This window comes from Schistocerca cancellata, chromosome 6 (genome assembly GCF_023864275.1).
Source record: "Schistocerca cancellata isolate TAMUIC-IGC-003103 chromosome 6, iqSchCanc2.1, whole genome shotgun sequence".
NCBI classification, from domain to species: domain Eukaryota; kingdom Metazoa; phylum Arthropoda; class Insecta; order Orthoptera; family Acrididae; genus Schistocerca; species Schistocerca cancellata.
Genome location: NC_064631.1, coordinates 652,726,403 through 652,741,150, shown reverse-complemented (window position 1 = coordinate 652,741,150; position 14,748 = coordinate 652,726,403). Strand labels below are relative to the sequence as shown.

The window sequence follows — 14,748 nt, the reverse complement described above, 5'->3', positions numbered from 1 at the left end:
GTTAAGGCCCTCTGTTGTTCCGTATCTGTATAAACAGTTTCGGAGATAATCTGAATAGCTCTCTTTGATTGTTTGCAGATGATACCGCCAGTTAGCGTCTTGTAAAGTCATCGTAAGATCAAAACCAACTGCAAAATGATTTATACATGACATCTGAATGGTGCAAAAAGTGGAAATTGACTTTAAGTAATGAAAAGTGTAAAGTCACAAACGTAAGTACAAAAAGAAAGAATTTCGATTAGACGACAAATCACATAGAATTATAGGTTCCCAGAATGAGAATTTCACTTTGCAACGGAGGGGGAGCTGACATGAAACTCCCTGGCAGGTTAAAACTGTGTATCAGACTGAGACTCGAACTCGGGACCTTTGTTCTCGCGGGCAAGGGTTTTATGGACTGAGCTACCCAAGCACGACTTACGCTCCCTCCTCACAGCTTTAATTCTTCCAGTACCTCGTCTCCTACCCTTCAAACTTCACAGAAGCTCTTCTACGAAATTTGCAGAACTAACTCTAGTTTCTTACAGGACGGGGCGTGAGTAGTGCTTCGGTAGCTCAGTCGGTCGTGCACTCTCCCGCGAAAGACGGAGGTCCTGGATTCGAGTCTACGGCCGGCACACAGTTTTAATCTGCCAGGAAGTTTCAGTATATAGAGTATCAAGTCACCTAAATACCTAGGAATTGCAGTTTAAAGAGACTGCTTGAACTACGGTTGTTCGACCTGTCATGGAGTACAGATGTGCTATATGGGATCGTTACCACATATGTTACACGGAGGGCATCGAAAAAGTTCATAGAAGGATGCCAATCATTAAAAGAAAGGAGCTTTTCGTTAAGGCGAGGTCTTTCTACGAAGTTTCAATAACTAAGTTTCTTCTCTGAATGTGAAAATATTTCATTGTTGCGAATATGCTTAGGGCGATCAAGAAGAAGACATATCAGTGACGTTATTTAAATGTATCGAGAGCAACGACGAAATGGCAACAACTGTGCCATTTTTTATCTTTGGGTGTGGAGTGTGTCTGTCGCGTTGCGAGTACAGAGAAGGCATAGCAGTTTCAGTCATGAAAGAGCGCGGAAGTGTTTGTTGGGCGCTCCCGCCAGTGAAGACGCGCATAGTTCGTTAACTGTGGAGTAATGAGAGCGCGGTAGGAATGGACAGGAAGCTGCTATTCTAGCTATTGCCTCTCCGATAATTATCTGTGGCTCTGGAGCGACTCGCGGTTCTCATACAGCAGCAGCAGCAACAGCACTAGCGGCAGCTCAGCATTGTCGTCGGCTACGTTCCTTGTCGTCCGCACAGCTACAGCATCATAATACTGTTAAATGAGAAACTATAAACTTACTTAGGCATTACCCAGTGACAATTATTTCATAAAGTATGACTACCTTGAATAATAATCTGCAGTAGTTAAAACTTGTAGAGCACCTGTATTGTCACTGTCCTCAGACATTATTACCAAGCAGAGTCCCTTTCCTTTCCATTCAAAGACAGAATAAAAGTGTCTGCACATGTATCAGGTCAAGTAATGTTTGACATCGGTCCTTTCAGTGAGGAATGTGTACCAGGTGTCTGTATACTTTGACGGATCATTGCTGCCTTAAAATTAATAAGTACGCAGTCACTTTAAGGTTGTTTGTAATGGTTTTATACTATCAGGCTATGTATTAACTTATGTTGATATTGGTGTACACAAAAGCTTCATGTGTGTATCATCATCATCATCATTTAAGACTGATTATGCCTTTCAGCGTTCAGTCTGGAGCATAGTCACCCTTATAAAATTCCTCCATGATCCCCTATTCAGTGCTAACATTGGTGCCTCTTCTGATGTTAAACCTATTACTTCAAAATCATTCTTAACCGAATCCAGGTACCTTCTCCTTGGTCTACCCCGACTCCTCCCACCCTCTACTGCTGAACCCATGAGTCTCATGGGTAGCCTTGCTTCTCCCATGCGTGTAACATGACCCCACCATCTAAGCCTGTTCGCCCTGACTGCTACATCTATAGAGTTCATTCCCAGTTTTTCTTTGATTTCCTCGTTGTGGACACCCTCCTGCCATTGCTCCCATCTACTAGTACCTGCAATCATATCCGCAATCTCAACCTTGTTGATAAGGTAACCTGAATCCACCCAGCTTTCGCTCCCATACAACAGAGTTGGTCGAAAGATTGAACGGTGCACAGATACCTTAGTCTTGGTACTGACTTCCTTCTTGCAGAAGAGAGTAGATCGTAGCTGACCGCTCACTGCATTAGCTTTGTTACACCTCGCTTCCAGTTCTTTCACTATGTTGGCATCCTGTGAGAATATGCATCCTAAGTACTTGAAACCGTCCACCTGTTCTAACTTTGTTCCTCCTATTTGGCACTCAATCCGTTTATCTCTCTTCCCACTGACATTACTTTCGTTTTGGAGATGCTAATCTTCATACCATAGTCCTTAGATTTCTGATCTAGATCTGAAATATTACTTTGCAAACTTTCAATCGAATCTGCCATCACAACTAAGTCATCCGCACATGCGAGACTGCTTATTTTGTGTTTACATATCTTAATCTCCCCCAGCCACTCTGTTGTTTTCAACATATGATGCATAAATAATATGAACATCAGTGGAGACCAGTTGCAGCCTTGTCTTACCCCTGAAACTACTCAGAGTAATGAACTCAATTTACCGTTAACTCGAACTGCTGCCTGACTATCTATGTAAAGACTTTTAATTGCTTGCAAAAGTTTGCCTCCTATTCCATAATCTCGTAGAACACGCAATAACTTCCTCCTAGGAACCCGGTAATATGCCTTTTCTAGATCTATAAAGCATAGATACAATATTGTGTGTGTAATTATGGGAAAATTAGATCCATTTATTTCTGCATACTGATCAAATGATGGCTACCACAAACCGAAACTGGTAATCCTATGAAATTTTTAATTGTGTTAATGAATCTTATTGGAATACTGTCATCCGTGAATATAGCCCGCCGGCACTAATAGTTTGCAAATGAGACACTGGCCGCGAAATGCCCTTCGTTGGCAGAACGAACGGGTACCAGACTCTCTGGCGGAATGTACGTCTGTAGTGAGGCAGTGTCGTATCGAAACTTGAAACGCGTTATGCGGCGAGTCGCAACGCTTATGCTAATGCTATACCTTTTATGCGATGTCAGCTTAATATAGTAAAAACAGTGTGCAATAACGTTTATAGGCGTCTGTAGCACCCTGTAATAATTTTGAAGTGCTACAGTCCGCAGTGGTAGTCATGAACTGTTGTCGAGAAATGTAAGGCAGTATTTGGAAACTCCATTAACATTAACGGACTGGACTGTAACTCTGACGTAGAAACATTTAACTAACAGCATGGCTGTGTTATTTCAAATCTGTATTTCGGTGCTAGATTACAAAAATATCCGGAGTTTAAATTGTCGTTTATGAATGATTAATTATACGCCCTGGCAACAAACATGATTTTAGCTGTATAATGGAACTAATCGTTCTTAAACGAACTGATCAGCTGGTTAATTTAGCATCTCGTAGAGCGTAAAGTGCAGCGCAGCTAGCTTGCCATACAGAAAAACGAACCACACCAAGACAGATTTCGCGCGCCGTCTCAACGACACTGGCTGAGCACCGGTGAGGCTGGGTGTGGATTCTAGGCAATTTCCCATGCTCATTCAGGAAAATTATGGGTCGGTCCCCACTTTCCACCTGAAATTATACGCTATTTAATCAGGTAAAACACGAGGCCACACAGAATGGATTTACACGAATCACGGACAGGGAACGTACGCGACTTCCCTCCTGCTTGTAATAGGTTACTGCGGCTACGGCAAGGGCATCCGGCAGCAAAGTTAAAATAACATAAATTTGACAAATCCTGTGTACAGCGGACCTTGTCCTAAACGCGGTTAACGCAAACTAAAAGAAGAATAATAACTGCAATTGGTTCATTTCATTGAAAGTTTTTCAGAATATGCTGAAATGAATTTTTGAAGTCATGGTACATCATTAGAAAATTCGTCCTACTGCATATGTACTCAGCAGTTTCAGCTGCAATCTAGGTAGTGAATGCAGCCGGTGATCCATTGAAAGCTGAGCCACGTGCAAACTGTGTGTTTGGCTACGGTTGTACATTAGCTAACAGCAAAGCTTTCTTCTCTGACAACGGTAAACAAACTACTCTTTTTGTCTAGTTAACAGCAAAGATAATTTTGAACACGAGGAAGAACTCTTCGGGAAATGTGAAAGTCTACTAAGTGATAAAAAATGGGTGCGGAACAATCCACAGCAGCTGTTCTCCGAAGTTATTTAGAGGATAAAAGAATACGAGAGATAAAAAAGAAATTTGAAAAATTGCGATCCACTAATAAATTTTATGTAAGTAGGTAGGCTTCCAAGACCGGTCCTAACCTGAAGACAATCCTTTCGCGAGTTTGGTGGCGCCTTTATGAAACATTAATGCAACCAGGTCCGCCCCGATAGCTGAGTGGTGGAATGAGAGGGAGACTCAAACAGCATTGGATTGGCTACAGACGTATGGGATGGCAGCTGGAAGTGTGGTCAACTACCGAAAATCACAATTCATGTATGTGGGGCGTGGACTAGAACCAGGAACGGAAGGACCCTTACCTGCGGTGGACTTGTAGTCCGGGGTGATAGGTTACAATACAGCGTCACCGGTCTATTGCGGTCTAACTGTGTTGGTGAGCCAGTAAATTTCCACTGTGCAGTGACTGCATCACTGCAATTCACTTTGGAGGTGTGGCGGTGGGACTCGTGGTCCCGTACCACCCTCTGACGGTGTGACGGTGATGGTACTACATGAGTCAGGCAGAATTTATTGCCTAACATGTGCAGGTGACCTGCGGTGGAAACCATCCGCTGTTTGGGTATCACCTTTCATAAAGTGACAGCGAGAACGGCTGCGGACAACTACCGAAGATTGTTACTCAGAGTCCGCACGGCAGTACGACTAAACGCCCTACGGTCGATGGATATGCTGCAGCGAGTGTTACTCGTCAACCTTTATCTCGCGCCCATGATGTGCCACCTGACACATCTTCTTCCCTTGACGCGCACGATGGCTATGAGGATTCAGGTGGCTTTTGGGTACTATGTGTGCCTGGGACAACTCTTTAAGGTACAATACAACAGGCTTACCCTCCCAGCGCGAGAGGGGGGCGTTGGTTTAGTGAACGAGCACGAGAAGGCGCGTGCCATGTATATTAATACTATGCTCAAGCGGTGGCGCAACAGGAATCACTCGCTTACGGGGACGATCATCGAAGAACTCGTACCCCCATCGCATCTTCCTCCAGTCAGTGTCGGCCATATATCACCCCCTTTAACGTATGTGCGCACGTTCGTCGTGGAACACAGTTACGTTCGAGAGCGTTTACCGACGACCCGACAGTCGACATCGAAGGACGTGTACCATCTGCTTCTTCGACAGATCGCCCGGAATAGGGTGGAACGCAAACATCCAGCTGTTAATTGGCACGTGGTGTGGCTCACGGTCCACCACCCCCACCTACCTACATCAGTCAGGTCAACATGGTACATTGTCGTCAACCAGAGGAAACGTATTTTCCGCGTCATAAGACGAACGCAGTGGCGTGGATCACAGGTATGACGGTCCATTACATCTATAGAGACACACGTACGAACTTACTGAACGTCCTGGATTACTGGCAATACTTGCAAGATGGACACACAAAACTATTACGGCTACAAAAGTACAAGGATTGGTATGCCAATTTCCTGGTAACGGTTTTTGCGGACCCGCCATATACTTGGGGTGTGCCGGGCGCGCAAAGATGAGCGGCGGTGCTTTCGTTGTGCAACCGACCAAGTAATGTGATCGACTAAGAACTCTATGCGAGTATGCGACCTACGAAAAACTCACGCTTGAACAGTTAGCAAATGGATGTACTTCAAATTTTGTTTTCATATCCATAAATACTTTTCTTTAGGGTGCCGGAGGTGGCCCCATTTTGATTTTGTTGTTATTTCATGCTGCATGGTAGGACGGCAGCGAGGTTCCTTCCAGGACAGTTATCATGTGTCAGGACGTACTATGTTTATTTTGTGAATAATAAAGGTTTCTGTTTCTCCTACCTTCCTTCATATAAAATTAAAAAAAAAAATCGGATAGGGCAAAAAAAAAGTGGTCAGCGCGGCGGTCTGTCACGCCAAGGGGCCCGGGTTCGATTCCCGGCTTGGTCGGAGATATTCTCTTTTCAGGGACTGGGTGTTGTGTTGTCCTCATTATCATTTCGTTATCACTAGTGAAAGGCATCGGGGAACCACCGCTGGAATCCCTTCCCTAGACGCTCATGCGGTGGATCTCTCTGACGAGGTTTCCCCCATGACAAGACCTGCCGTAAGCCAGAACACGAAGTTTAAGTCTTAATACAACCAGAAACCTGACGTTTCAAGTGTCTCTCCAGAGGAGCAACTTGTATAAAAATTATTAATTAGACATTTAAGGTAAGTTCAAATAATAACACGTTCCTGTCTCATAATAAACAACTTTTTTTCGCTAATACGAAACACTCTTTCCGGAAAAATCTTTCACATCTTAGCGGCAGCGGATGGTGCGCTGTATTGAAGCTTGCTGGTAGGTTTAATATGTGTGCCACACCAGCAGTAAGATTTTACGAGTTATAGTCTTTAATGCAATTAGTTAATAAGTAACACTTCATACCAATTTAAATCCGTTCTCCCCACTCATTTACCTACAAACCCCCTCCCGCGTTATTTTGCGCGACCTGTACGCGCCGCCGCTACTCTAGTACCCCGGTCCAGCGTTATTTTGTGCGAGATGTACTCACCGACGCTCTTCTAGTACGCCGGTCCCACGTTATTTTGCGGGAGCTGCGCGCGTCGTAGCTACTCTTGTACGCCGGTCCCACGTTATTTTGCGCGAGTTGTACGCACCGCCGCTATTCTAGTACGCCGGTCCCACGTTATTTTGCTCGAGCTGCGCGCGTCGCCGCTACTCTAGTACGCCGTTTCCGCGTTATTTTGAGCGAGCTCCACGCACCGCCGCTATTCTGGTACGCCGGTCCCACGTTATTTTGCGCGAGCTGCAGGCGTCGCCGCTACTCTAGTACGCCGGTCCCGCATTATTTTGAGCGAGCTCTACGCACCGCCGCTGTTCTAGTACGCCGGTCCCACGTTATTTTGCTCGAGCTGCGCGCGTCGCCGCTACTCTAGTACGCCGGTCCCTCGTTATTTTGCGCGAGATGTACGCACCGCTGCTATTCTAGTACGCCGGCCTCACGTTATTTTGCGCGAGCTGCGCGCGTCGTCGCTACTCTGGTACGCTGGTCCCGCGTTATTTTGCGCGAGATACTCACCGTCGTACTGTGTCGGCGTCGCCGAAGTGCAGGTAGCTAGTGCCGGAGAAGCGCGGCGCGGGGTTGGGGTCCCGCGGACGGCAGCGGCCGGGCGAGCAGTCGCAGGTGAAGCGCTCCCTGGCGGGCACGCAGCGCGCCGCTGGGCCGCAGGGCCGCGCAGAGCAGGGGTGCGCGCAGTTGGCGACGTTGACGCCGGCCAGCGCCGCCGCCACCACCGCCAGCGGCTGGTCGTTCAGCACCACCTGCCGGGCACAGTAGGGAAGGCCTGCACTCCTCCGAGCTGAGCCGTCGTCACATGGCACCACCAAGCAGCAGCACAGTGCGACCCAACAACAGGTGTGGCTACCCCTTGGATCTCAAATTGCACTCTCCATATTTGTAGGCTGAAAACCACTGAAATTAATGTGACAGAGACTATTTGCCCTACGTAATTAATACTGATTGAGCCGTGTACGGCTCGCGTTCATGCTGTTGGTTCTTTGCCATTTTTACATCGAGTGGCGTCTTGTTTCTTCCTTACTTACTGGCATAACAAAGTTGCTGGCTTGCCTCCTTGGGTGGCAGTAGCAGCGCTTATCGATACTAGTACTGTCGGACTACCTTTGGTGTGACCGCTGGTGTTTCTGGGTGGTGATGTGCGTGCTAGTGAGTCGGTTGGGACGGAACAGCAAGCAAGCCTCTGTGGCCCAAGGCCAGACCGGGGCCACTGGCGGGATCACACAGTGTCGGAACGTGAGGCGCTAGCTGCGAGAGCGACTAGTTCGTTGCCCACCGAACCTGGACGCTGAAGTTGAGTGACCAATTGATCTGTTATGAAACCTAAACTATTGTGACATCTCTTCGTTCATTTGCAAGTTGTTGCCACCTTGGCCGTTCGGGCTAGCAGCATCGTATGATGTGTTGGAGTCGGAGAAATCTTGCACCCGTCTTCCTATGTTGTCATTAATGATTAATTTGACTGTTACGTAACAGTAAAGTGCACCATCGTTATTTTCTGCCCTGTGGCCGTTAACGCTCCAGCTACTTGCCCTGGTCGTTAGCGTAGTTTGTAGGCAGTGTGCCGTTTCCTCGTCGTGTTGTTGCTGTCCAGCACGGCGTGTAATTCGAGCCTTTTAATTTGTTTGGCTCATATTTGCTTAGAGTGGTTATTGTTGTAGTGGCTGTTTGTAGACGCCAGTTGCTGGAGGCGTAGTGCCATTCGTATTCTCGTCCTCGGCCGATATTCGCCATCACTGTACCGTTGGTCGGACGGAAGGGAATTGATTAAATTGTTGATCAGTCCTTGGGACGTCCATAGTTTGGGTTGCCATCAGATTACCTAACTTCAACCCTTGGCTGCCTGTCTCACCTCACCTTACGTTTGAGCTACCTTCCCAGGCCGATCCTTGAATACTTCTCAGCATCACTTGTTCTGTTTGTATTAAATTGTGATTTTCATTGTAGTTGAAGTATTGTGTGCGGCCTTTGGCCGTGTATTAACTTAGTTTCTTTAAATTTTACATGAAAGCCTTCAGCCGTGTTAAATTAAAATTTTGAGCATTGATTGTTTTAGAATTTTTTTTTTGTTATTAGAAATTGTTCTGTCTGTGTCTGAAATTGTTTGTAATCCAGGCCCTAAGCCATTAGTGGTTCCATGTGTTATGTGTGGCCTTCAGCAGAGGATTTGCGTGAACACCTTAATAAGGTCTTCAGCCATCTCTATTCTCTAAAGGAAAATTTTTTATAAGAAGCAAGGAGGTTATTCTAAATTATTTATCTGACTTGTTGTTCAGACCTTCAGCCGTTGTTTCAGATTTGTTTGTGACTTTCAGCGGTGCAATTAGTTAATCAGGTTTTGGCCATGCTGTTTTAAGTTTAAAAAGAAATTTTCTCGCTAAGAAAAATTGTTTATAAATGTGCCTTAATTATAGTCGTCCTTCAGAGATGTAGTGTAGGTCTTCAGCTGTTAACTGTTTTCACTGCATGTTTTTTAATTTTTTTTTAATTTTGCCTTCTATTTTTAATTGCTTTTGATTTCTAAGCCAGGTCTTCGGCCGTTCTTGTGTTTGCTGTGTGGTTTTTGGCCATCAGCACAGAAAGCAACTAGGCCTTCAGACGTATTGCTTAGTGTGATATTTTAAGCCAATGTGTAAATAGGTGGTACTTAGAAAAATAAAGTTGCGTGTTTGATTGTGCAACTCACAGTAACTGTTTACGGCCACATTCACAACCTTAACCTTATCCTGTGCGCTCTCTGACAACCTACCAATCAGGTTTCACTGATCGATTCGTGAAGTATTCTCTGTTTTGGAAGTTATCTTTGCTGTCAACGTTAACACTTAAAGAACGAGACCGGCGACAAACTCACTCGGGTACTGGCCCAGAGCCATAGACGCCATATATACTTAATTATCTGTTGTGCAATGATATAATTTTGCGGGTACGTTCAGTAGAATGAGGGGCTGTTAACAGGTAACAACACATTTTTTTCTGAAAACAGGTTGGTTTTATTCAGGATTCCAATATACTACATTATTCCCCACTCCTTTGGCTACAAAACCCTATTTTCCTATATAACGTGCGCTCAGTCCGACGGCCTTATGCCACCTCTTAGAGTGTCTGTACTCTCACGTGGTATTACTTCACTCTTCGACGTCCGAGCCAACATCTTGCTCCATTCATTAGCTTCCTCACTATCCACGTATTGTTTCTTGTGGAGCGCATCCTGGAATGGGCCAAACCGACGGAAATCGGAAGGTGTGCGATCTGGGTTGTAGGGTTCATGAGAAAAAATACTCCAATCAAGTTCTGTGGACTCCTCTCGGGTCCGCAGACGTCTGCGAAATCTTGCTTCGTCATGGAGAAGTAGAAGTTGGCTTGCATTTTTATGATGACGTACACGCTGAAATAGTTTCTTCAATTTCCTGACGGCAGTACAACACATTTCGGAGCTGATCGGTACAGCATAGAGGAGGACAACCCCTTCAGAGTCCGAGCAGACGTCGCCTTGATTTCACCGGAGTGTGTGTGGCTTTGAACCTTTTCTTTGGAAGAGACTGGTATGGCTTTACTCCTTGGATTGCCGTTGCTTTCGGTTTGAAGTGATGAACCCATGTGTAATTGCCTGTAACCCTTTTCGACAAAAAATGTCACGGGCAGCCTCGCAACACGCAAGCAATTCCGCACAGACGGTCCTATATTGCTCTTTATGGTCTTCTGTTGGGTGGAGATGAACTCAGGGGGCTCACAGCTTTGAATACCGCAACTGGTGGAGGAGACTGCCAGCACTCCCAAAAAAGACGTCCAGTTGAGCAGCGAGGTGTTTGACTGTGATCCATCGATCACCTCGAATGAGAGCGTCCGCACGTTTCAGCATTGCAGGAGTTGCAGCTCCGCGCAGCCGGCCGGCACGCAAGAGACTGGACACGTTTACGCGACCTTGTTGCCATGGTGACAGACGCCGCGCCCAACACCTCAAGGTGCTGTTCACTGCCAGGACGCTGAAGACATTCTCCCAGCTCCTGTGAATATCTGTGATGCTCTGGTTTTGCGCCATAGGAAACTCAGTGACATCTCTCTGCTTGGAACGCACCTATGTTACAGACGTCATTTTGAAGGATACGTATAGCGGCGCCACATATCAGAAATTATTGAAGCTACGGGGGGTGGGGGGGTGAAGCGGGACTATTCCACCATGTGCCATAACAAATTACACATTTTTCTAACAGAAACTGGCTGAGGAAAAAAAAGGGTTCATTTAGTTGCTGAACGACCCTAGTGTACGTGGATATTGTCGGCAAATTTGTTGCGAACAGAGTAAAGCAATAACTTATATTGTCATGCCCCTGAGGGTTCCGCCTGGAAAGTGTTAAATTTTGTCGTATTTCATTACTGAATTTATTACTGCAAATACAAAATATACACTATATGATCAAAAGTATCCGGATGCGCCCAAAAACATACTTTTTCATATCATGTGCATTGTGCTGCCACCTACTGCCAAGCACCCCATAAGAGTGACCTGAATCGTAATTAGACATCGTGAGAGACCAGTATGGGACTCTCCGTGGAACTCACAGACTTCGAACGTGGTCACGTGATTGGGTGTCACTTATGTCGTACGTCTGTACGCGAGATTTTCACACTCCTAAACATCCCTAGATCCACTGTTTCTAATGTGATAGTGAAGTGGAAACGTGAAGGGACACGTGCAGCTCAAAAGCGTACTGGCCGACCTCTTCTGTGGACTGGCAGAGACCACCGACAGCTGAAGAGGGTCGCAATGTGTAATAAATAGGCAAACATCTATCTAGACCGGGAATTCCAAACTGTATCAGGATCCACTGCAAGTACTTCGACAGTTAGGCGGGAGGTGAGAAAACTATGATTTCATAGTCGAGCGGCTGGTCATAAGCCACACATCACGTCCGTAAATGCCAAACGGCGCCACGCTTGGTGTAGGGAATGTAAACATTGGACGATTGAACAATGGGAAAATGTTGTGTGGAGTGACGAATCACGGTACACAACGTGGCGGGCAATCCGATGGCAGGGTGTGGGTATTGGGAATACCTGGTGAACGTCATCTGCCAACGTGTGTAGTGCCAACAGTAAAATTCGGAGGTGGTGGTGTTATAGTGTGGTAGTGTTTTTCATGGAGGGGGCTTGCACTTGTTGTTTTGAGTGGTTGTTGTTTTGAGTGGCACTATCACAGCCCAGGCCTACATTGATGTTTTAAACACCTCCTCGTTACCCACTGTTGAAGAGATATTCGGGGATGGCGATTGCATCTTTCAACACGATCGAGCACCTGTTCATAATGCACGGCCTGTGGCGGAGTGGTTACACGACAAACATCCCTGTAATGCGCTGGCCTGCACAGAGTCCAGACCTGAATCCTATAGAACACCTTTTGGATGTTTTGGAACGCCGACTTCGTGCCAGGCCTCGCCGACCGACAACAATACCTCTCCTTAGTGCAGCACTCCGTGAATAACGAGCTCTCATTTCCCGAGAAACCTTCCAGCACCTAATTGAACATGTGCCTGCGAAACTGGAAGCCGCCAACAAGGCTAAGGATCTGCCAACACCATACTGAATTCCAGCAATACCGATCGAGGGCACCACGAACTTGTAAGTCATTTTTAGCCAGGTGTCTGGCTACTTTTGATCACAGAGTGTAAATAGCTGAATGTAATAGATTTTACTCAGAAATGTATTCTTTTTGTTGTAGTTATGTGTAACGTTATCGCACTAAATTTTCTGGCTTACGAAAGGAACTACTATGACCGTTTCGTCGTAATTCATAATATGTTCCATAAATGAAAGAGAAAACAGTTGTGAGAGAGGAAAAATGGTTTGACACAATGACAGTACATTAGAAGTGGAATGTTTCACGCAACGGTGAAAGAAGAAGTACGTTGAAGCAGTATTTAGACTGACGTGGGCATAGAATAGACAAGAAAAAGTAGAGTAACAAGAAGGAGTGAAGCAAAGCTGTTTCTGAACATCTCTTAGCTTTATTGAGTGTATTGTCACAGACATTAACGGTGTCATGTTGGTACTGGGCAGCGAGCAGTAAACTGAAACGTTGTGAGTTTGAAAGTTATTCAAATACGGTGCTGGTATGTCAAGGAAGCAGATAAGCCGTTTGGCAGTCGGAAGAAGGAGCCGAATTAATTTTCCGGTGAAGATTTGCAAGAGAAAAGTGACAAACTGAATAGTTCAAGAGTTGTTTAATTGTGGGCGTCAGATTTGTCACTTTTACAAAACTGGTTACCTAATTGGACTCTGATTTAAACGTGGTGAGGAGGAGAGGTGAACGAACTATGTTTACGAGTGTGATGATAGGAGAACTTCATTAATCAGCGAACCGGAAGGCGTATTTGCTCAGGTTAGTGCAGACGGACTACGGATAACGAGTAAAATGTGTTTTGTGAAAAGACGAATGTTACGTTGACTCTCCTATTCGTCAGGTAGCTTAGAACTGCTTTAATTATGTTGAAGGCATAGTACTTATATGAAGAAGTTTTAAGTAAACTTCTACGTAGGAATGTGGGTTTCCATTGTTCAGCTAACAGTAGCGTTTCTCAGTTTTAGTACGAAAAAGTAAATAATATATCACAAATAAAATGGTACAAATTACCAATGACGTCGTAGCAACCTTCATTATTTCCTCCCATTCCGCAAGCCGAGAGCTCGCAAGAACAGTACCTTTTATTGACATATCTACGGAGAGAGTGCAGTTCACATGTGGACAAGGAAACACGAAGTGAAAATTTCTGTCGACGTTATTGTCAATGATTGTCACTGTGTTGCGTTTCTTTTCGTGTTGATGTCAACAATGCAACCAGATGAGTCGATTAAAAATGAAATTGTCTTTCATTCATTATAAACTGCCAACCGGATTTGCCTTCCTTTTCCTCCCTCCTCCAACTGAGAGCCACTGACGAAGCTGAGCGGCAGACATGCCAGACAGCAAATAACAGTGAATCTTAAATTTATGATCCATATTAAGTGCCATTTTATGTGAAACTTAGGAGAGTTATCTGCAAGCTGGGAGAAAAATATGTGTCAGTCACGGTGACGAAAGGTGGCATTGAAAGAAGTCACCCATCTTCTGTTTACAAGTCCATAAAACCAATGGATGAAATTTTCATATTTAGGGCGGTTGAATACAGTGATGGGGTTTGTAAGATAGTAAATAAATGGAAGAGGAAAATGGAATCGAATGCTTTCGGTTAAATAAGTTTGGTTTTGAAAGCTTAGCTCCCGATGTCTCTTAAAAGACATGCTTGGAATCAGTTTGTGTGATCAGTTTTGACTTACTGCAGCTTATCACGATGGTCGCTCATTGAGCAACGGAGAGACGCACAGACGCGCACTGGGACTGCCAGGATGACAAATAAATTGATTTGAGAGGAGACTAGAGTGGAACAGGCACACTATCTGGTCAAAAGTATCCAAAAACTTATTAGCGGACATTAATGTGGCGGGTGTCCACCCTTGGTCTTGCACTGTGGTGGGGACACTTTCAGTTATGTGTCTGAATTTCTGTGAAGGAATGGCAATCCGTTCTTTCTCAAGAGCCGAAACAGAGAAGGTACTTATATTGGACGCTGGGGTCTGGAGCGAAATCGACTTTCTGACTCAAAACGAAGTTGTTCCTTTGCGTGCAGCTGGGTACTTTGGGCATGCCAGTCCATTTCAGGCATTTTATTGTTGAAAAACCATTTTCTCACAGGTACTGCTTTCTGACATGGTGCATTGTCATTCTGATAGAATCACCGTCTCTCAGCTGTTCCTGTACCCCGCATAGGACGCAGTGCTGTAAAATCTTTTCGTATTCTTCCGCATTTTATAGTTTGCTTAAGCGCAGTAAGGGGTCCACGCCCTGACAATGAC

At 45.3% G+C, this 14,748-nt stretch overlaps 1 protein-coding gene across 1 annotated transcript in view; it reads right to left on the bottom strand.

Moving 5' to 3' along the window:
• Positions 1-14,748, bottom strand: part of LOC126088464 (pikachurin-like) — a 1,041,406-nt gene that overhangs the window by 30,459 nt on the left and 996,199 nt on the right. The window contains exon 11 of the mRNA XM_049906606.1: positions 7,366-7,607. Within this exon, the coding sequence (XP_049762563.1) occupies positions 7,366-7,607 (242 nt within the window). The remainder of the gene's footprint in view (positions 1-7,365; positions 7,608-14,748) is intronic.